This window comes from Abrus precatorius, unplaced genomic scaffold, assembly GCF_003935025.1.
Source record: "Abrus precatorius isolate BTA unplaced genomic scaffold, Abrus_2018 Scaffold8, whole genome shotgun sequence".
Lineage (NCBI taxonomy): Eukaryota > Viridiplantae > Streptophyta > Magnoliopsida > Fabales > Fabaceae > Abrus > Abrus precatorius.
This window is the reverse complement of record NW_020874428.1, coordinates 17450116-17474679: the sequence shown is the minus strand read 5'-3', so window position 1 is coordinate 17474679 and position 24564 is coordinate 17450116. Positions and strand designations below refer to the sequence as shown.

Below are 24564 nucleotides of genomic sequence, written 5' to 3'. Positions count from 1 at the left end.
GTTTAAGATATATTATATGTAAATCTGCCTTTTACATATTTTTAGTAGTGAATTGAATTAGGATTAGGAAGCACTTACTTAATTAAATAGAATTCAATAAATATTATGTGTTATTTATTAATTAATCATCTTAAATCAAATTATGAGGACAAATATAATTCAAATTTAATAATTAGTAGCTTATGATAGTTTTATTATTGAATTAAATTGAGAATCAATCTACTAGTTATTATTATTAATTTGTTTATTTTATTCTATACTTTTAATAATAATAATAATCAACCTTTAAATCTCTTTTAATTATTTTAATTTTTTTTTGTTTTTTATCCAGTTTAATTCAGATCTAACTCAAGTCACACACTTAGATTTGGTAGATAAGTTTATTATTAAAGATTTTTTACATACACAAAAATTTGAACATGAGAACTTAATTTAATTTTAATGTTGATATGATAGTTAATTTAATAACTCTAGAAACATGACTATTATATTTTCATAATTATTTTGACCGAAAGCAGCTTCAATCAGCCATCGGTCAGCATAATTTTTGTGCCAAACTTTTGAGTTCCGATTAGTAGAGAGTTTGGGCACTTAAAGCTGAATGTAAACGTGGACTCTCACAAGATAATCTCTATCACACGATATTATTCCAGAAAACCAATTAATGCCTATACAAAGAGAGGATACTAAAAGCTCGTGTACATTTAACTATTTAGTTTAAACCAGAATGTGTGAAGAAAAACGTTATTTTGCATTATGTAGTAGACACACACTGTGACACTCCCAGTCCAAAGCCCACCTTTGACCTCAACCTCTAAAGTGGAAAACTTCATCTTACTATTTTTTATTTTCACTTTATTTATTAATTTTTTTCATCATCTGTCCTTTTGAATAGCCAAATGTTGGTATGGCCCTTCGCTTCAATTATATAATCTTCGTTGTCATCCAAAGGTCGTTCGTTTACAAAATCTTTTTTTCGTGTGATATTTTGTTGGACGATACGTTTTTTTCTTTATGAAATGAGAATTATAAAAAGGACAGAGAATGGAATCCTGATTTATATGTTTAAAAATTGGCATAAATTAATGTAGAATGACGATTCTTTCATTCTTATATTTATAGCATGTTAAATTTGGTAAAATAACCTTTTCATGGATCGTTAATTATTAGGGTCCTGTTTATTAAACATTTATTTTATGCTGATTATTTGAAATAAATTAAAATGTTATTACAATCCTCATGAGTATCATAACACCTCTCCTTTTTTCTATGATTTTCATTTCCTTCAACCAAGTGGTGCAGGAATCAATGGTGTCGAACCGCAAATCTGCTCCACTTGTTTGTGGTAAAGACATCTTAGGAGAATCCTTTATATGTTCAGACATGTACATATGTTCAAAGATGAGATAGCATAACCTTTTTCATAAATGATTGAATTCACAAGCTTTCTTTATGTATTCTTTTATCCTTCTAACTAAAAATAACGACTGAATAAAAACAATATTAAGAGCGAATATTTCCACTTTTAAGTATTATTTCTTTTTTTTTATCAATATTTTTTTTTAATCACAGATATAAAGAATGATATATAAAAGATACACACATTGAGTGTGTTTAGTTAGACATTTCAGCTAGCTACAAATTTTACTTGTTTTTTTTCTTAATGTTACTCATGTTAGTATTTTTTATTTTTAATTACTTAGTTGAAAATCATTTTTTCATTTTTGTTTTTATTATTTTTAAACAATTCCTCATTTAGCTATTTAATTTCTAATTTTTTTTTTTACTTTTGTTCATTCAATTCTTCAACTGTACACTATTTTTAAATTATTTTAATATTATGTTTTTTACTTTAATTATTGAAACACTTATTTGCATCTTTAATAGATTTTTTTTTATCTTTATATCAATGAATATTAAATTATAAAGCAAAGATAATTTTTCATATAAATTTTATTTATACAAAAAGAAAAATGATGAAACAAAATTCTATTTAATTAAATCTAATTTATTTTTTATTGAGAAGAAAGAAAGTATGTCGCAAATAATAAAAAAAAAATAAACAAGCATCACAACATTCATTATCTTAAAAAATGTTAGTTTCATAATGTTAGTTTCAAATTTGTCTCAGTTTTATTACTTTTGTATTATTCTGTAAAAGTTAAATTGATTAAAAGAAAGTTACTTCATGAAAGAAGCTTGATTAATTTAATTTCAAACGTAATACAGTTTATCAATTTAAATATTTGATCGTTATCATCTTAATTTTTTTTTTAAACTCTCTCTTCCGCGCTCACTGCGGTAAAGTAGCGGTTCCAAGTTTCAAAGGTTGTTTTTAACCCTTTGTTTTTTGTTTTTTTTCTACAAATAGATATTGTTCACTATAAACAAATTACTTTTTTTTTACCTTTTGGTTAAACAATATTTTAATATTCTGTCTCAAATTTATTTTTATAAAAATACTCAAAAATAAAAAAATGAAACAGAAAATAAAATAAAGTAACCTGATAAGATGATTAATAGAATTATTATTATTATTATTATATGGATTAAACTAAACAAAAGCAAGTGACCTTATAAGATGACAAATTATTTAAATTACGTTTTGTCTTTTGTCTGGAAGGGAAGAGCGCCAAGACATGGCTTGGTGACGAGAAGTTAATGAAATTATTGTACTCTTTGTGGAACTATGACTTATCGATAATCTTAGCCAATCTGCAAACGGATAGTGTCCAAATTTTATCAACTTTTGCTCATAAATTTGAAAGTTGATCACTCTGTTTGTAAATCAGCGGAGATAATGAACATGTGGTGGTCTTAATTCATATTATTTCTGCTCCTTTTTATTTCATCAATTTTATTCATTTTAATATTTAAAGTTAAATTTAAACATATAATAATAATAATAATAATAATATATTTTTATTGATAGTAAATATATTTATCATCTTAAAAATATAAATTTTATAATATTTTTTGTTTAATAATTAAATTTTTTGATAATAAAAGGCAAAGATCTGAGAATTATTTATAAAATTATAATAAATAATTTTTTAATAATTTATTAGTTTTTATATTTTTAAATTCAAGATTAAAAGTTAATGTTAACATTTTTTTTTCTTTATTTAAAGTGACATAAAATATATAAATTTAGAAATTCAAGTATTTTATTAGAATTCCTCAGTAAAATTTTAAATTATGTTTTTAACATGTGTCTAAAAACTAAATAATAAGAATCTATATATTAAATTAAATATTTATTAAAATTATAAATTTAATACATTAATAAAATTAAATATTGAAACTTTCAATTAAAATTATTTATTTTTTATTTTATAGCTTTAGACATGCATTAATTTTATTTTAATATTTTATTAGCATATCTCTTTGATTGACTTTTAAACTATTCAACTAATATAAATATTTTATTTATTATACATAAATTTTTTGTGTTAAAAATACTAATAAAAATAATAATTAATGATATCCTAACTTTTATATAATAAATAAAAGTAAATTTCATATCCTTTATGAGGATTAACGTATTTTCATCGGTCTTAAATATAATAAAAAATATTAAATTATCATAGTAAGAAAGTTAATTAATCTTATTTAATATTTTTAATTTTATAAAAAATAACTGTATTTCTTATTTTTATTTTCAACATTATTTAGGACAAATTTGATATTTATGATAGTTTTTTTTATAACAAAATATGAAGTTGTCATATTATATTCTTATAGTTTAAATTTATAATTTAAGGAAGGTGATGAATTATAAAATATTAGGATATGGTAATTTCTTAATTAATATTATATGTACAAAGAAATAATTTTAATTTTAATATATACAAAAATATTTTTAATTTTAATATTTTTATTTTTTATAAAAGATAATTTTTTCATTTAAATATAATTTATATCTTATTTTATTATTTTTTATTTATATAAAATATTAACCAAGATGACATAATAATGTCATAATATACATTAAATCTAGAATAAGATAGTAATTTATCATTCCTTTATTATATTCTATCATTATTTAACTTTTTATCTTATCATTTTATATTCTATTAAGTTCATCAAATTGAATATTTAAGATAATTTAATATTTTTATTAACAGTAAATACATTACTTAATAGTTTAAGTTTCTTTGTTAAATGTCAAAATAAAAAAAAATTAAAAAGTCAATTAGCACAGAAGAGAACTAAATTTTAGTAACTAATTTTAAGATTTTTTTTTTAAAGTTACATAAATTATTAACTCATATCTCAATAGTAAAAAAAATTATTAAAAATAAAATTTGAATTAAATAAAATATTTTTTTGAAATATAAAATAATTAAAATTTATTTACAATTTTTTTTATTTACATTATAAGTATTTTTACAGGACACAATCCTATTCAAGTTGAATATGACTATTATGAGTAATAAACTTTTATTTTATTTTATACTATTAAATGAGGTTAAAAAAAAATCTAAAAGCAAGGAGAGACCTACACAACCCTTCTAGGTGAGCAAATGCTCAAAGCATCCAACCTTAAAAAAGGCCATACAAAAGAAAGAGCTCTATCAAAACAAGTAAATAGCAAATAATCTTCTACTCCAACTTTGTCTAACTTATCAACATTTTGGTTAGCCTCCAACCTTAGAAAAGGCCATACAAAAGAAAGAGCTCTATCAAAACAAGTAAACAGAAAATAATATTTTACTCCAACTTTGTCTAACTTATCAACATTTTGGTTAGTCTCCCTAAAGGAATGACTATCCTAATGAACTTGATGCTTTTCAACAATACTCTAACATCATTAATCAAGGAAAGAGGAGATCATTACAATCTTGAACAACCAATAACAAAGAAACAACTTCATTAGAATTACTCTCAATCCAAATTAGGTCAATATTTTTTTGCATAACTAGCTTGACTCGCAATAGATACTCTAAAATTCACCTACTAAAGGAGAACAAGGGTCCAGATTGCTTTGGAATACAGCAATAGAGTTGCCCCTGTCATCTTGGATCAAATCTCCACACTCAGTTGAAGGGTCTGAGAAGTTAAGTCGTCCACATTCAAGAGATTAGATACAACCTTTGATTCACTCCCTGCAATAAGATTGAAAGTATTTAAAATCATAAAGAATGTTATGTATTAAAGATCCAAGTTAGACAAAAGAAAATACCATAATTCCTATATTTCCACAAATACCAAATGACAATCTCAAATAACAAATTTCAGCAAGAAAATTTATTGAGGTCAGTTTTAGAAAGATTTTGATTTATCCAAACAAAGAACCCACTAAAAAAATAAGCCAAATTATTAGGTAGAATAAGTTGCTTCCATATTTGTTTATCATACTAGCAGTCCCTAAGGACATGAATGATAGTTTTTGGTGCATTCTCATACCTAGTACAAATAGGAGAAGTAGTGATACCTCTTCTACATCTTTCAACATTTGTTAGTAATATACCATGTGCAACTTTTCAAATGAACAAATTAATTCTAGGGGGACCTTCCCATTTCCAAATGAGTTTAAAAACATCATTACAAGTATCAGTAATATGATTAGTAACAGTAATTAAATTATAAGCAAATTTGATGAAAAAAATCTCATTATTTGTATAACTCCAAAAAAAAAGAGTCAAGACCACCCCTGAATTAATCATGGAGGTTTAATTTGAGCAATGGGAAGCATGACTCTAATCCTAAGCCAATCCCAATCATCCTAGGATGAAAATAAAATAACAAGATCATTCATATCATTCACAGGGATAGGTCCTAATGCATAACTAGATAAGGGTTGAAGAAGAGGAATCCACTTATCACCCCAAAATTTGATACACAAGTCATCACCTATGATTCAACCCAACCTTTTAGAGAAGATGTTCCAAATATACACTTAACTTTTTCAAAAATATGAAGAACTTTGAAAATTGCCTAAATAATGATTCTTTCCAAGGCTAAATTTGTATTTTTTTTACTAACAACTTGAGCCCCTAAGTCGTTTTTTAAAGGAAAAACTTTTTCCTAATCTTATCTATTATGAACCTAAAGTCTTGTTTAGAAGGCTTATGGTGACAAATGAGAATACCAAGGTATATTTCAAACTGATCATTATGTTTAATTCTCAAGTTATTACTAATCTCCTTAATTAATGGGGAATTAATATTTTTGGAGCAAAATAAAGACTTATTATTGTTAATTCTAAACCATAATGCAAGACATAACTCATTTAACACTAAGTTAATCACATGAACATGAGACATATCAACCTTGACCACTAAGATATCATAAGAAAAAAAATAAGTGAAAAATCTTAGGTCTTAAATTATTTAATGCAAAAGAAGACTATTCGTCACTCAAAATTTTGTTGTAAACTAAATGGGCTAACCTTTCAATGCATAAATAAAAATATAGAAAAAAATGAGATCCCTTGCATGAGTGATAAATCTTTCTTTTCAAATATTTAACCATTAAACAAAATTCAAAACTATATATTAAGCTAAAAAATTTATTTATATTTTGAAAAATCGTATCTTCATTTAAATTTATTTATCTTTAAAATTTATTAAATAAGAGCAGAATTACTACAATAATTTCTCACTGACCACACAAATTGGAGAATACAAATCAGACCCCGTTTCCCAATCGAGTAACAGCTCATGCTCTACGCTCAAGAAGGTAACTGCGTGCGGCAGTAGTTTTTTGTCAGAAGGGATTAAGACGTAAAATGAAAAACCCTCGTAACTTCAAAGAGATGAGAAAACTGTTCCACCGGTTAAGTAAATTAGAATCCCATACACAGCGGCACCAATGAATCTATGATATCAATGAAACTTATTTAGCTCTAAAACTGAAAATTCTTATTCTTCCACAATATTGCACTGCTGATAAATAATGCCTACCACAATTTGCATTTCTTTTTCCTGAAATTCACATGAAATTCTTATTTCAATTATTCCAATTTGGTTCATAATAACTAGCTTCAATGTCCCAAAGGTAGAGAGGTACCAATCACATCTAATTGACTATAAATATATTCCCCTTCCATTACATGCAAAATGATGTTAGAAATGAAATTTGGGAAGATCCTGAATGCTAAAATACCCTTATCTAGGAATTGATGCTCTCATACGGAAGTCGTGTATTTTAATCTCTACACAATCAACCAGTCACAACTTTTGACACAAGCCAATGAATGTGGTGTCACAACTATCCCTCTTGCAGAATAGGCTTCTATCAAGTTCTCTTTGCTACCCCTTTCAAGCAATCATCCAAACAAATTGACCACATGTCAAAAGGAGTGGTGTTGGCTGTATTTAACTGACAAGATTGTACACATTAAGTACAGCTTAGGTGACCAGAGTTCACCCAAACACTTCAAAAAACGATGCACTGAAAGAGCTTTTTCCATCATGGGAGAGCAAGGGGTCCTTCATCTTGAGGACACTGATCAAACACAGAGGTCCCAGTGGGTGCTTGATTCTCCCAACCCACCCCCTATTTGGAAGAAGCTATATAGTTCTCTCAAGGGAAACCTTTTGCCTCATGGGAACAAGTTCTGCTTTTCTTCATCTAAGAAGGACACTTTCCATGGACATGCTGTCTCATGCTTCCAGGGTTTGTTCCCAATACTTACTTGGTTGAGAGATTACAAGGCCTCCAAGTTCAAAGATGATCTCTTAGCTGGTTTAACTCTTGCAAGCCTTAGCATACCTCAGGTATCACTCACAAACTTTACTTCTAGTTTATGATGGAGAAATTGAAATGGAATGTTGCATTACATGACCCCCCCTTTTTTTTACCTTCGTTTTTTCTATCTTTTATTTAAATCTTGCAGAGCATTGGGTATGCTAATTTAGCAAAAGTTGATCCTGAATATGGCCTGTGTAAGTATAGTTACTCTACGCCGTTAATAATGTATCACACTAGAAACTGGTTTAGCACAGCATAGAAGAAAAAGAATAGAAGATTTTTATTTTTTATTTTTGGTATCAATATTTACTCTTTTGAATTTCACTATTGGTTTGGCTTCTTTTTTTTTTTTTTTTTTCCCTTTTGCATTTCAGATACCAGTGTTGTTCCTCCTCTTATTTATGCTATGATGGGAAGCTCAAGAGAAATTGCAATTGGACCTGTAGCTGTAGTGTCAATGTTGTTGTCCTCTCTGGTCCCTAAAGTGGAAGATCCTGTGGCTAATCCTCATGCCTATAGAAATCTTGTCTTCACTGTGACATTCTTCACTGGACTTTTTCAAACTGCATTCGGTGTTTTCAGGTGGTTTCCGCATTGGTTTGTGAAATTTCTTGTAAATTAGTAGTTTTCATTAACCTTCAAACCTTTCAGGTTGGGTTTTCTTGTGGATTTTCTTTCACATGCTGCACTAGTTGGGTTCATGGCCGGCGCAGCGATCGTTATTGGTCTTCAGCAACTCAAAGGGTTGTTGGGGATTAGTCACTTTACCACCAAAACAGATGTAATATCAGTGTTGGCATCTGTTTATAAGTCACTACATCATCAAATTACTTCTGAAGAAAAAGTGAGTTGGTTTTGCTATTTGATTTATGTTCGAATAAAGTTCATTTATTTTTGGAAAACATTACACAGTTTCTTATTCATAAATTTGATCCATTGAATTTATATTGGTCTTAGTGATAATTTAACCTTGTTCTTTGTTTATTAATTGACAGTGGAACCCTCTGAATTTTGTTCTGGGGTGTTCATTCCTGATTTTCCTTCTAATTACCCGTTTTATTGTAAGTGATGGAATTTCTGGTATTCATTTACCTTCTGCTATTTCAGTACCTCTTTGTTTAATTTGTCACATTTTATTATGAATCTCATTTCAGGGCAGAAGAAACAGAAAGTTTTTCTGGTTGCCTGCTATTTCTCCTCTTTTATCAGTTATACTTTCAACATTAATTGTGTATTTGTCAAGAGCTGATAACCATGGGGTTAATATAATAAAGCATGTCAAAGGAGGCTTGAATCCAAGTTCACTTCACCAGTTGCAATTGAATGGTCAACATGTTGGACAAGCAGCAAAAATTGGATTGGTTTGTGCAGTTATTGCACTCACTGTATGTTAATCCATATCCTGATTTTTCTCCAAATTATTGTTTCTTTTCCCAGTTCTAAGTCGTGAGACCCTAATATTAATCCAATCTTCTAATTCAGGAAGCAATAGCGGTTGGTAGATCTTTTGCTTCCATTAAGGGATACCATCTTGATGGGAACAAAGAAATGTTATCAATGGGAGTCATGAACATTGCAGGATCTTTAACTTCATGCTATGTGGCAACTGGTGATTTCTTTTGCTAATAAATTGTACAATTAATTTGTAATGTTTCTCTTATACATGGCTTCAGAAAACTAAAAACAGATGAAGAAATGCTTGAGATGTATCAAAGTTGTTTATAGTTTTTTGTTGAACACTTTGCAGGTTCTTTCTCAAGGACTGCAGTGAATTTCAGTGCAGGATGTCAAACAGCGGTGTCAAATATTGTGATGGCTATTACTGTGGTTTTGTCCCTGGAATTATTTACAAGGCTTTTATACTACACCCCTGTGGCTATCCTTGCTTCTATAATCCTCTCTGCTCTTCCTGGATTAATTGACATAAGTGAGGCTTGTTATATATGGAAGGTTGACAAATTAGACTTTCTTGCTTGTATTGGTGCTTTCGTTGGTGTGTTGTTCGCATCCGTAGAGATTGGTCTTCTTGTTGCAGTAAGCTATTCACCACTTCTAAACTTTTTTATGCCCGTTTGGTTTAAAGTTGAATAGAATTGATTTTGAACCATTGAATATGATCAAGATGTGTGCTCCAGTTAATCTGAATCACATACTTTCAATGAAAAGTATGTTTTTAATTCGAAAGTATGAGAATTGATTTTTTAATTGTAAAACAAACAAGGCCGAACTATTGCGCAAATTGAAATCACCTCTCTCCATTTCATGTCCTTTTCCCCACCCTCCAAATGAAAAATAGCATTCTCTTTTAGTTTATTTTTTGTTAAGATTTTAATTTTTTTATTGGAGAGATACAGAAGGAACTGAAAATGGGGCAAGTGATTTGTGTCCCTATTGCACACTAACTAGCATCCTAATAAGCAAAAAGTAACATAAAATTTCTTAACTTGTGAAAATGACAAGTGAGTTGAATAACTAGCATCCTTGTAAACAGGAAGTAACGTAAAATTCATTGACAACTTGCACATGACAATGGACCCAACTTGTTTTGAATTTGGTTGATTTATTGCTCCTTAAATGCCTTGCTTATTTTGCTTTCAAAGTAACTCTGGTGTGGTCAAATTTGGCTAGACATCCATGACTTGAATAATTAAATGTGGTACTTTATTTCTAAACAATTAATTATCATAGTATATTATGAACCCAAAAACTTCTCTTGATCCATACATACTGTTTGCTGGATTTTTTTGTAAAGAGAAGCCTTGTAATATAATCACAAGAAGAATTATGCATCCCGATTGTATCACTTTTAGAGGCTTCTAGTTATAGCCTATTTACTTGAACCATTGTTATCAATGTAAAGAACTAAAGACAAATTAATATATAGTAATTGACAGGTATACAACAAGTACTAGGATTTATGATTCAAAATTTCAAGTATTTTTTTGGATGTGCAGGTGATAATCTCGTTTGCAAAGATACTAATACAATCAATTCGACCTGGAATAGAAGTTCTAGGTAGAGTTCCAAGAACAGAAGCCTTTTGTGATGTTACTCAATATCCAATGGCCATAAGCACTCCAGGGATCATAGTTATTCGCATAAGTTCTGGCTCACTCTGCTTTGCAAATGCTAATTTTGTTAGAGAAAGGCAAGCAATTTACAAATCATTTAGAGGGGTTTAGCCCAAATTAAAACCATATGTGAATGTTTTTACTTGTTCCAGAATTCTCAAGTGGGTCACACAAGAAGAAGATGGCCTCAAAGAAACTACCAAGGGTCGAGTCCAAGCAGTAATCCTAGACATGACGAGTGAGTTGTTACATTTTGCATAAATTTTAAGAAAATGTTAATTTTGGCCCTTGAAGTTAAGGATAAGCAACTTATAAAAATGATATTTATTATTAGAAAATAAAAATACTGTTTATAAGTGCTTAAAGTCAGCCCATTGGGATGAAATTAGCAAAAGTGATAAATTTAATGCAATATTCATAAAATTTGATAATATGCAAATGATCCTTTGCAATTTTCTTTGATAGATCTGATGAATGTTGATACTTCCGGAATTCTAGCTCTGGAGGAACTTCACAAGAGGTTGCTTTCACGTGGGGTAGAAGTGAGGCCACCGTGAATTTTTGTTCTTTGGAATTAATGATGTTTGTTTTTATGTGTAGTTGCTTAAACCTATATACGCCCTAACACTAGCTGCAATGTAATTTTTTACAGCTAGCTATGGTCAACCCGAGGTGGCTAGTAATTCACAAGCTTAAGCTTGCACATTTTGTGGACAAAATTGGAAAAGAATGGGTTTTCCTCACAGTTGGAGAAGCCGTAGACGCATGTCTCTCTTCTAAAATTGCTAGAGACTGATTGATACCGTGTGTGTGTGTGTGTGTACTCACTCTAAACTTTATTGCATTGGGTATGGATTTGCATAAAAATTTGATGCATAATTGCATATATATTTAAGCGCATAAATTTGTGATATATCTTTGTATTACACAGGTTAAGCAATTATATCAAAAGGGAGGGATATCACAATTTTGGCAGGGAGAGATATTTATATGTATGCGCACTTAAATGTAATCCATGATTTTAAAATTTGAAATTAAAACAATGAAAATGATCTGAGATAATTTAGAGTGCATCTGATAGGTCATTTTACTAGCTTGTAACTTATTTGACTATTTTATAAGCTTGCAAAAATAAAAGTGTTTGATCAATGAGTTTGTTAGCTAGTTTATCGCATATTTCAAAAGTTCTTTCAACTGACTTTAAAATTATAGCATATAATTTATTATTGTATTTTTTCCCTTAATTTTTGCCCTTAATCTTTCAATAAAAATTCTCTTTTATCATTTTCTTTAATGTTACACTATTTATTTTAAGATAAAATATGTTTTTAATCCCTTAAAATATTTTTTTGTTTAGTTTTGATCTCATGAATTTTAAAACTTTTGAAAATGAACTATGTTATTAAGTTAATGAGATGATATATGTCGAGACATGTCATAATTTGTCATCGCAAAATTATTGTTAATCTGACATGTTTCAATGAATCTTCCGTTATCATAAAATAGTATAGAGTATAGAAATCACACACACACGATTGTTTCTTATATAATTTTTTAATATATATATATATATATATATATATATTAGTAATTAAAAGTAAAAACAAAATAAGAATTCATCTCATAAAAAGAAATAACTATTAAATTAAATATAGAATTTATTTAGATAATTAATACAAAATAAGACCAACTACATTAATTCATTTTGTACATACAAGGTTAAACGGGTGGAAATGAGTCCAATTTTTTGAGCTCACACATTTTCATCATTCTTCCTTACATTTTATTTTACACTCACTAATAAAAGTCGAACTTTTCTCTTTCTATGTGATATTTTCTATGGAATGTATGAAAACGTAAACTAAAAGTGATTGAAGAAATTTTTTTAAATTTTTATTGTTAAGTAGGAAAAGGAATTAAAACCCATATCGTGCAATATGACAACATTATAGAATATTCAAATAAATATTTTATTAACTCTTTAATCTCTAAAGTTAGTGTTAAAGTGAAAATTCCTGTTAATAATATATCTTTTATAAATCATACATTTAAACTACGCTTTTATGAAAGGTGAAAAAAAAAGGAATTATATTTAGATGGATTGAAATAAGAAAAAAAATTAATGAGTAAAAAATAATTAAATAATATTAAAAATAATTTAAACGGGTTTTTTATTAAAATATTTTTTAATAAAAAATATTTTTAATTTGTATATTATGTAATATTTAAAAAATATATTAAAAAAACTAAAATCCCACGTGACCCATTCTGATCGCTTTCCTTTCAAATTAAGATCATATGCAATAAAATTTTAATCAATCATTTTGATATCCAATGGTTAAAATAAATTAACTACAAATTAATAATCAAAATTTTATTGAAAAGAGATTGAAAAAAAATTCTACTATAAAAAGTTTAGATTTTTTTTCCTTCCCCCTCCCCCTTTGCTTTTCTTGTAACATTCCATTTTCCATTTGTGTGTAAGTATATGTAGGCTTTATGATATATACACTTAAACAACTAAATTTTTTTAAAATTCTTGTTCAAATCAGCTAAAAATATTTTTTATAAATCATTTTGAGCTACACATCAATGATAATATATTGAAGTATTTTATACAGATTATATTTTATATTTAAAGACTTTATGAATATTATAAATATTTATAAATTATCTTTTTGGTAGATGTGTAACATTGATTTAGTATACTCTATATATATTTTTTTAAAATTCTTGATGACGGGTGTCCAAAGCATAAAAGAATAAAATAAGTATTTTCTCTCTTCACTAAAGAGCACAATTTTAGTTTTGTAAGTTAAGCTTTTTTTCAACACTAAAATTACTTGCATTCTCTCATTCTTAGACAAATGCTAAAAAGAAAAACAAAAACTAACTTTTTCCCTCACTTTTTATGCAACAAGATGGAGAATAACACTTTCTCTTAATTTTAGCTAAGTGACATTACCCTAATTCTAATTTATCCCACTCTTTTAGTTTAGTCAAAGAGAACCCACTCACCACTCTTCTATTATCAGTTAAACAACCAATTACAAAATCTATTTTTCTTTTTTCTTTCGTTCTCGATCCAACATAGTAGAATTCAGTAAAGTAATAAAATTTCTAAGGCCACTATTTCTCCTAACTGTATCTCTAAATCTCAATTATGTGACTAATATGGCAGGTCACTCTTATTTCCTTACTTTCTCATTGCACCAAAATTTTTTCCTTATTTCCTTACTTCCTCAAATCCTCACCCTCTCTTCTCCTTTATTACACCGAAAATTGTTCCTTATTCTTGTCACTCACCTTACATGTTCATACTCCAAAGTTTAACACCCAATACTCAACATAAAAACAAAGAAATCACTTGTTATTCTCCTCCAACAACTTACTTTTCCTCTACTTAAGGCAGTCAAGATCTTGAACATTAATTTGGAAGAAGGAAAATTGAATCCAAAACTTATCCATTCCCTACTAAAATTGCATCCACAAGATAAAACAGTGAGTTCCATAAAATTTTGTAGAATGCTTGAAATTTTCCTACATGCACTTCTATTTCTAGTAATTTTGATCTCCCTTATTGATTGTATTTTTTACAAGTGATCACACTCTTGGATTGCTCTTGAACTTAGCTTTCTAGATTACTTTTCAAATCCAAAAACATAGTTTAAATCTCTAAGATATGCCTAAAACATGTAAGTGTTCTGAAATTCTATTTTCTATAGTAACAACAACCTAAATCATGTTTTTCTAACTTCTATGATGAATTCATATAACACGTAAATACCATTTCAGCATATCATCTTGCTTTTAACATATCATCTTGTGTTGTTTGAAGTTCATTTTATCCACCTTTTATCCAAACTACATAAGTATCAAAATTTTGAGTTTTGTAAGTATAAATAGTAGTTGTTTAGCATTTTTATAGTTATTACTTCTAGTGTAAGCTTCCCAACAATTTACAAGTGCAAATTAGATATGTGGCAACCATTTATGCTCATTTTTGTAAGTATTGTCGAATTCCATAAAATTTTTCTATGTAAAAATATGTTGCCTTGATCTTGCTTTTATACTCTCTTTTTTCATTTTAAAATTAGTAAATCTGTCTAAAACTGAATTTTAATGGACTCAATATCTTCATTTTTTTTTAAAAAGGAATGCATTGGCGCCTTATACACATCAATCAAAGTCTGAGCCATCAAGTACAACCCAAAACGAGAGTCTCACCCCATAAGGTAAGGGGAAAAATATATTTCAAGTAATAAGTAAGAAAAGAGATAAATGCAATAAGGTATCTCCTTAGCTCATGATCTAAAACACATATTAGGAGACATGTGCTATATATATTGATCATTCGCTATATTGAAAATATTATTTTATGACATTATGTTATAGTACGCGTAATAATATTAGCCATGGAGTGTAGCTGTCTAGGTAAGCGTGATCATAGTAGGACATCATGTAAGACATCGTAAGGAGTGTAGCGGTCAAGCCAAGTGCGACGGCTATACCTGAGTGCAAGAAGAGAATTGATAAAAGTGAGAATTTAATTGTTGTTGATATGGATAAAAGCCTAAGGCTTCAGTTTCATTTTATGATTACCTATATATTTCCTAATTTAATTTTATCTCATTGTTTTAAAGTAATAACCAATAATCTAATCAGTAGTTCCAACTATCTAATGATCACGCAATAGTGACATTCTTCTTATTTATATGTTATTCTAATGGCTATATTTGTTAAACTCAATTAATTGATTAGAAGTCTATGTGATAAATTAATTCTCTTAACTCTTAAACTCAAAATACCTCTTAGCTCTATTAACTTACTAATGGTAGTATCACTTATTAATTCATTAACTAGAATTTATCCTTAAGTGACCAATTCAATAATAATAATAATAATAATAATAATAATAATAATAATATCAATATCGTAAAATTAAACTAGGTTCAAAAGAGGTTATATCACAAGAATCTACCTCAACATCACGGTAAGAAATATTTAGTTACACATAGTTATAAAGATGAAAGTAAAGGTAATTAAACACAAAACAACTATAATAACAAAATAATATTTTCAAAAGCTTAAATATTTAGGATGCAAAATTGGTTCATTTTCTCAAACTTATATGCAAAGAAAATATAATCCTCACATAATTATTTGGTGATGTTAAAGACATAATTGACTAACTTGGTCTTCTAAGTACTTGATAGACTTCATGGTTTATAAATATTTTTTTTCCATATTAGTACACTATTTAATCTCATTTAAATGGTTTCATCCATCTAAATATCACATCTTACCACACAGCTAGACGTAAATTGTAACACCTTAAATTTAACTTCAAATATCTGATTTCACAAAATGGGAGAAAATAAAATTTCATTCAAAAATGATTCATCCCCATACATAGTTCATTAAAATATTCAAAATAAGGATGGGTTATAACTTGCATCACATCATTGCTACATGATTAATTCAATTACATCATAGTTTAAATAAATTTCTAATCCTATAGCAGTTTCATCCATCCCTTCATTGAGTCCAGTGCTGATCGTTTTGGTTACCTGAAAAATAAATATAAGGGTGAGTACTTTACCTATCTATCACACAAACAATCTAGAGACTCACCTTGCATACACATATGTACTCCTACATATCCTACTTAAAGATTAACAATTACAAGCAATACCTTCAAGCATTTCATTTCAATTCATAACTGATGCACCAAAACATTTCACACACGCGTGCACTTACTGCACATAGCCACGTTCACTGTGATCACAGTTTCACACCATGGATGGTCGCCGGTTACTCGCACATCACGATACCATGTGTGCAGTCATGGGTCGCTCTACAAAGTTAGTGGTCAGAGGTCTAGTAAGGAGGAAAGTGTGTGACATGTGGTGCACTCACGCTCATTGTTGGTGTCACCACCACTCTCTCTTCTCCAAGGTATTTCTATCATTCCCATCTTCCACACCTCCAGTGTATCGCTGAATCATTCATAGCATCATTACCACGACATTTAACATGCCTCATTCACACACATTTCAATTACACACAATACTCATATTTGCATACGGCACTCAGTCTCACATTCATTCACAATACACGGTACTCAAGCCCATACTCATTCACAATACATGACACACAGGTCCATATTCATTCACATCACACGGTACATAGGCTCATATTTATTTAGATTTATTAAATCATCAATCAATGGCATTTCATAATACCCAATCACCCACAATGGTTCAACTAACTCATCACACATCACTTTGCATTCAAACATACAATAATTCTCATTAAAACACACATTTCCTACCTTCTATCTCAGCCACATTACAATATTTAATAGAATAAATGGAAATCAAACACGAGGAGATAAGGTAGAGTTCTCCCTTACCTCAATTCGAAGACCCACAATGTGAATCAACACTAGAATCGTCCCCCATAGAGGTTCTGTCCTAAATACATGGAGAATTTCCATGAAAACTCAAAGAGAACCATGAAAACAAAGAATGAGGTTAAGAAACCAAAACTCTAACCATACAAACTTACCTCTAAACACCCCAAATGTAAATCCAACCTTCAATCTTGCTCTCAAACGGATTTAGAGGCAATTTAATCGATGAAATAGGACCTGAAATTTAGAGAATCGAAGACATTTTGAAGGGGGATATGAGAAATGAGATTCCCCAAACCTTAAACTTCTTTAAATCCCTTTATGGTCGCAACACTCTTGCTGCAGCAAGATTGCACTTAGAATTGCACCCCAAATTGTTTCTCTCGCTACAGCGAGAAGGCGACAATTTCTCGCCTTCCTCCCAAGCCATCTCGCTACAGCGAGACATCTCTTGCTGCAGCGAGAACACCTTGCACTAGACATTTAGCTAAAATTTTAGTCCAATTCCAATCATCTACAACAATTCTAGTTCCACCATAATCAGTACACATGCTCATACCAGCCTACATCATCGCATATATGTATATTCTCATTACAACACACACATACACACATATTATATATATATATATATATATATATATATATATATATATATATATATATATATCTAAGACAATATCAGGAGCAGAAGCTCTATTATAATAAATCTTTGAAGAATTTTTCCAGTTATTAACTAGATTAATGGCTAAAATGGAGTCTGTCTCAGAATATTATTCTGAATCAACTTTAGAAATGACATTGACGGTTTTAGCAAGGGATCTAGTCCTAGGTTTGGTGCTAGATTCTTCAAAAGTTTGGGGAGTATCTGAGACAGTAGTGAGCAGGCTAGTAATTTTACTAAGTAGCTCATTTTGATTATCGTCAATGGCTTTGGTTCTTTTTTGTCTAAGTACTAAGATTTTTTGTTTAGCTTTGGCACTAATTTTAAAAGACTTGAAAAGAGGTTTTTCCAATTGAGGTTGGGAAGAGGAAGAAGCTATTTCTTCTATCTTAGGTTTAACAGGATTCACAGAGATTTTTTCTCCTAAAACCTAGAGGTATATGTTAGTGTAATTAGCCTGTTCTATGAGGCCTTGGATATCATTGGGAGTGATAGACTCATCAGTATTTTTGGTTTTGAAAGGGGTAGCAATAACAGGGTTACCGCTTTTGTCTTTCAAGTTTGGTAACTGATAATGAGTTGTGGGTGGCAGTTCACTCTGAACAATTTGTCCATCTTTAATCTGCCAAGATATAACATATGCAGAGGAAGTACTAATGACATCCTCTTGCCAGGGATAATCAATATTGTTATGAATGATATAAGCATGATGTCAATCAAAGAATGAGATATTCTGTTTGACTTTCTCAAGAAATTGGTAAAATTCCTCTTGGATATCTGATCTATTTTTACTCTTGTAATTTTGGAAGAACCACTCTCTTTAAGGTTTCCATTCCTCAGAGTAGAAATCTTTCCTAAGGGTTTCTTTATCTATAATGAATTTGTGAGATAACATCATAAAACTCATTAAGGGAAGAGTAGGTTGGAGATTGGATACTCTTGTTTTATTCTTCTTTTTATGAGGTTTGGTAGACATTTCTAGGAATATTAGAAGAAGTATCTAAACCTTGTATGTTTATATTTGAAGGATCATGATGAACAGATCTATATATATATATCAAGTACACAATACATGAAAATCTCCATAGCCCTTATATTAATAATCAAATAATATTACAAAATTTAGGACGATACATAAATTACTATTCAAAGTAAAAATTTCATTCACAATCATCTTATATTATATAACAACATTCAATTTACTCTACCTAATTGATTGGCCATATCTAGTAGCACTCACCAATTCACTAGATTCAAATTGGTCCATTTGTGTGCCAAGAAAATCAAGTTATACTTTACCTCATTTCTCATCCATGAGTCTTATAAAAGCATAACTGATTTAAAGAAGTGCACAGATCCAGTTACAGTTATCCCAAAATAACTATTAAAGTCTAGATATCCACTGAAGCTAGAAATTAAATGACATATTAAAAAGTAGCATAGTATAATTCATTATAGTACTAACGTTTGCAAAGAACATAAAAGCCTAATTATTCCCACCATACTACTGGTAAAATCCTGCAGCAGTAGAGTATAAAGACTAAGAGTCATCCTCTAAAGGTCTTTTTCTAAGTCAGATGAGTTAACCTATCTAACAAGTTGAGGCTTGGTAAGTCTCTAAGGAGACAAAGTTAGTTCATAGATAGAGTAATCTTCTTAGGGGTGGTTACAAAATAGAGCCTTCGAGGTCTTTGTTTAACTACAACTTCAGACTTGGACATATGAGGGATAGATACATGGAAATTGACAATAGAAGAGGAAGGATTTGGTGGGAGTGGTCCACATCTATATGCTTCAACAGACACATGAGAGGTAAGGATAAGAAAAATTCTAAGGCTAACATGTTGGGGTACTAGTACAAAGTTCACTTCATATATGTGTAGAATCACTCAACCCTCATATATACTTTTATAGTCCAAATTGTGTTTAGTCCATAATCCTTCCTCATCTAGCTCATTTTTATTCCTAGAAGATGGACAAGGTAATGACATATGGTAAATCCATATTTTACTAGTATGTTAGTTCAATTTCTAGTATTTTTTCTAAAGTAAAGTTGATTGATAAACCAAAAAATCTCATAAAAATGCTAAAATGTTAAACTTCCTTTAAATAGTTAGTTATTTTAAATTTTATGCATTTTTTTGGTATAAATTACTGACTAGAATAAAATCTTATAGGAATTTCTAAGCTAAGAGTCATGAGGCTGAAATTTAAAAAAGAAAATACAAGAAAGTGGCAAATCTGGACTTAAAAGGTGAAGAATCCAAAGTTGTACACTAGGAGTGATCACTATTGGCACATAAAGTGACAACTATAAAGAGGATTCAGTAAAGTATAATGAAAGGGTCATGTAATTATATCCTTACTAAATGACCCTCTTTCCTTGTTCAATTATTTCTTTTTGATAAGTATTTTTTTTATAAAACTATTTGCTTGTAGAACCTCATTGTACTAACGTCTTTTAACAATTAAATTAGGAGTGAGGTGAAGGAAGAATACCTTTATTTTGTTGAACCAGTTCATGAGATTTTCCACTAAGTGTTTCTTTTATCTATACATGAATGCCCAATATAATAAAGTGATGCCCTCATCTCACTTTGTTTTTGCATGGCATGAATTAGAATGTCAAATTCATAGTACTGCATGTGTATTCCACCATCTCCTTCTCTCAGTCATGTCAATTAGCCAAACCATGCACCAGCACTATTATGTGTCAAAATAATAAACATAGTTACAGCTCAAAATCTTGGTGGAGAGAAGTGTAAATCTTGCCATAAATACTCCACCGATTTAAACATTGAACATGTCCTTCTCTTACCCCTATACCTGCCACCTAAACACCTTAATCTAGCTTTGATATGACCATTCCCTCAAACACTTACGACTGGGTAATCATAATTCAGCTACTCTTACATATACACACGTTGAGTGGCATTGGGAACCATAGTGAATTACTTGTAATCACATCAATATAAGACATTCTTGCACCTCTTTCTCGAGAACCATTCTCGTTTCAAGAAAGCCATTAGGAAAGGATCTAACTAAATATAATCTGCATGCAAAACAAGTAAGTAAAATGTGTGTGTAATGCCAAGGAAATAACTCTCTGTCCCTCACCTTTAGAGCTAATTAGTAAAAAAAAATAAAAAAATCTTAAGTCCTTTCTCCCTTCTCACACTTTTTCATCTCCCTATACCTTAATCTTCGCTCCATCACTTTGGAAAATTCCACTAAGGTTTGCACCGAGATGGACTGGGACCCTTCACGCTTAACAATTTTCCTTCCATCACAAGACTCTTATTAGCAAGTAAGGGAGAGTCCATGGTGTGTGTATTTGTGTTAAAGTTTCATGCATGTTGACTGAGAACTTGCTGCATGTTAGTTGAACTTCTATGATATATTTAGCGAATCCTTATATTGTGTGTGTGACCGGATTTTGTTGCATGCAATCCTTTCATTAAGGAGAAAGAGAAATGAAATAAAGATATACACATAATTAATACCAATTAACAATATGAACGGTCATAAAAATTTCAACTTGTATGAAAAAATCATGATATTGGGTGCTACACTAAATGGATTTGGGATAGACGAGTGAAGAGTGGAGAGATGAACGAGAGTGATGAGTGACTTAGTGGTGTACAAGTAGGTACTCTTTTTTTTTTTGCATGCATATGAAAGATTTACATTAAGTTCTATTAGTGACTGCGAGAACTTTCTTCATATTACTTTCGTAGTGTGTTCTGTATGAATATGTGTTTAACTTTGTACATAAAAAATTGCTAAATTGTGCATATTATTTAAGTTTTGATAAACTGAGGCTATTCTCCTAAATATATAGGAAGAATATCGCTTGATCGACTTTAATAATTATAAGATATTTCCCCGTACTATAACAAGGACAAGTATAGATAAATTAGAATAACAGGAGAACGTTCCTAACAATGTAAGAAAATGAGATTAAAATTTGAGCACATCCTCTAAAACTTACGTATAGGTAATTGCCATAAATTACCCCAATAGATAAATTAACTACATGGTAATAATTTCAGATACAGTAGGAATAATATAAGACTTGAGGAGGGAGAGGGAAGAATCGTGATAATAAATTTTGGTTTTAAAAAAAAAAATAATAATAATGGCATGATGGAATCCACGTGTGTGTGTGTATGTATGTATATATATATATATATACTTACTTACTTATTAACGAGACCCTAAGGAGTCCATTTAAGCACAACACGTGCGAAGAGGGTAAAATGTGAAATCTTAAGATATGGGAGATATAAAAACTGAGAAGGCTAAAAAGAATTAAGAGAGGAGTGAAAACATGACGAGTAATTTAACCATAAGTAATTATGACCCAATTGTTATTTGATCTAATAATGTACTAGGCATAATAGGAAAGGAGAGTGACTAAGACCCAAAGACTTTAGGAAGGGAAAGTATGCAGGCCCTAAATAAGAAATTCCCAACGTGGTACAACTATAAATCAATAAGCAAATAATTAGTAAGGGAACCATTAATCCGACTATATATACGATTAACAAGTACTCCCTAGTAAATTAAATACTCAAAGAGGATTAGACTCTAAGTTGATCCTTATTGAAGTTCATCTTAATGTATATTAGTGATGCTAATTAGGTAAGACTTAGGTAACAATAGATGAATTGGAAATGAAATAATCATGCATCATGCTCATGAAGGAAGAAATGTCCTAAGCTATAGTTGACACAGCTGTGGGACGCTTGTGTTAGGATCAATGATGAACCTTGGGGATGGTAAAGGGGGGATGACCCAATGGCGCAGAGTAGCTCACTGCGACTAGGTCACGTCGCCAGTAAACCCTTGCTAAGCCTGATGTGAACACCCGTTTCTAAGATTGCAGTAGGCCCATTCTTAAATGACACTCGCGAAGTGTAAGGTTGACAATTGTCATAAAATTTTGAATGTGTTGAATGTGATAGTAGGGATGGAGTCCTCCGATCGCCTTGAGATTTAAAGTGAATTGATTGGAAAATGGTACATGGGATCCCTATGCATTGCATGACAGCAAGAAATTATTATAAAAGAATAAGTAATCTCCATAATTGACTTGCATCATCTCATTTATAAACGCTAGTGACTCTGTTTTGTCTTATTTCACATGTAGCATTGATTCTTTGACATACTTACTTTTAATAAGATACTTCTTTTACATGTATTCTATGTATTCTGATTTGAAATTATGCACTCACCCTTTCTTTTCTCTTTTGTTTTCTTCTTCATGATGTGTGTTTGTTTGTTCGGTGCATTGTGTAAATTGTGTGCAGATGAGTTCTGATATGATAAAAGTGTTAGTGCTTCCGACCGAGGATAACTTGTGGATCTACAATGATACCAACCAGCAGATGATCTACCAAGGGCTCACCAGGATGACCCTTGGAGCAGTTACTGAGATGGGTTGGGAGACCCGTTGTATTACAGATATGCCCATCAAGATTGTTTTCCCTTTACCCTTATATGCTACCAGTATACCATTTCTTCTTATCCCACCTAGGGCTGCTCCTGCCCCCATGGACACTGATGTCCCTATTCCTCTACCTATCCCAAACAGTACCCCTGATTCTCATGTACCTCGACCCTTTTCCCCTCCTCCCATTAAGTCTGAGTGTGTAGACATTCAGGTGATTGAGTCATTTGTCAGACCCCACCCTCCTACTCCACTTGCCGACTGCCACCCATTGATGAGGTTGGACCCTCACACCATAGTCCCTCACCACCTCTGTCCTCTCCATACTCTCGCATACCCCCACCTACTCCTGGCTGGCTGAAAGATGTAGACGAGGACCTGCCTAATTTGCCTTCCGACCTGGATGCTACCCTCTCCACTTCGCTTGACTCTGATCACTCAGAGGAGTATACTCCTCTGGATTGACTTAGTGTTATGCATATTCATGTGTGTGTGCCCCTTTCTTTTTGCATGATGGGAATTTTGGGAGAATTGATATAAGGATTGGTAGTTACTTTTTGAATGCTTTGGATAATGTATAGTTATGTTCTCCCAAGGGTGTAACATGTGTCAAGATCTATTTTATTTTCCTTTAACCTCCAAATGAATTATGTTTGTGACAACGTATTGTGAATCAGTTAATTTCAAATTTCACTTAACGATTTAGTTTAGTCTTTAAATTATACTTAGATTGATTACATGAAAAATGGAATGAATATTACTGATAATGTACACTTAAAATATTTATACGAATAATTTTAAACGAATATTTGGTTATGCATGTTAACTCCTATATTTACGCAACTGTGTGTGACATTACGATCAAGTATCATGTCCTTAGATACACGTTTACTGTATTTGAAGCTTGTGACGTTTGGTTGTCATAACTAAAGGTGCTTATATCCAAAAGAAAAGTTGGTGATCACTTTGTGCACATATAGTGATCACATGCAAGTCTGATACCATGAAGAGTTGCGCGTAACTCCTTTCAGTGCCCAAAGTGAACACATGCACCTATTTAAGCTAGGCTTTATCACTTTTTGCATATAAAGTGAACACTACAAAGAGGTATGACATGAAGAGAGTTACGTGTGATCACTCTCTACACTTATAGTGAACAGTGCAAGCCAATTTCTAAAAAAATACTTGTGAGTGATTACTTTCTTCATTGATAGTGAATACTTTAACCTAGAGAACCCACAAAAGTTTTTTGCGTGGTTATTTT

At 30.4% G+C, this 24564-nt stretch overlaps 1 protein-coding gene across 4 annotated transcripts; it reads left to right on the top strand.

Annotated features, from left to right (window-relative positions):
* The first annotated feature begins 7144 nt into the window (after positions 1-7144).
* On the top strand, positions 7145-11913 carry LOC113846211 (low affinity sulfate transporter 3-like). Of its 4 annotated transcripts, XM_027474218.1 has the most exons (13): positions 7145-7724; positions 7844-7892; positions 8073-8280; positions 8350-8542; positions 8694-8759; positions 8853-9083; positions 9181-9307; positions 9446-9732; positions 10653-10846; positions 10922-11007; positions 11235-11311; positions 11422-11575; positions 11701-11760. In XM_027474218.1, exons 1-12 carry the CDS (start codon positions 7419-7421, stop codon positions 11563-11565), a joined length of 1968 nt encoding a protein of 655 aa, XP_027330019.1. In that variant the 5' UTR covers positions 7145-7418; the 3' UTR covers positions 11566-11575; positions 11701-11760. The 4 variants fall into 4 exon arrangements, with proteins under 4 accessions (XP_027330019.1, XP_027330018.1, XP_027330020.1 ...); XM_027474217.1 differs by having other exon boundaries at positions 11422-11913; XM_027474219.1 differs by having other exon boundaries at positions 11235-11289; positions 11422-11729.
* The last annotated feature ends 12651 nt before the right edge of the window (positions 11914-24564 follow it).

What these genes read in the sequence shown, in the direction of transcription:
- LOC113846211 (XM_027474217.1), top strand. Translation starts at nt 7,419, where the DNA reads ATGGGAGAGCAAGGGGTCCTTCATCTTGAGGACACTGATCAAACACAG. An exon ending in AAATTACTTCTGAAGAAAAA is followed by an intron (nt 8,543 to 8,693) that starts GTGAGTTGGTTT and finishes ATTAATTGACAG; the next exon opens with TGGAACCCTCTGAATTTTGT. An exon ending in TGCTTTCACGTGGGGTAGAA is followed by an intron (nt 11,312 to 11,421) that starts GTGAGGCCACCG and finishes AATTTTTTACAG; the next exon opens with CTAGCTATGGTCAACCCGAG.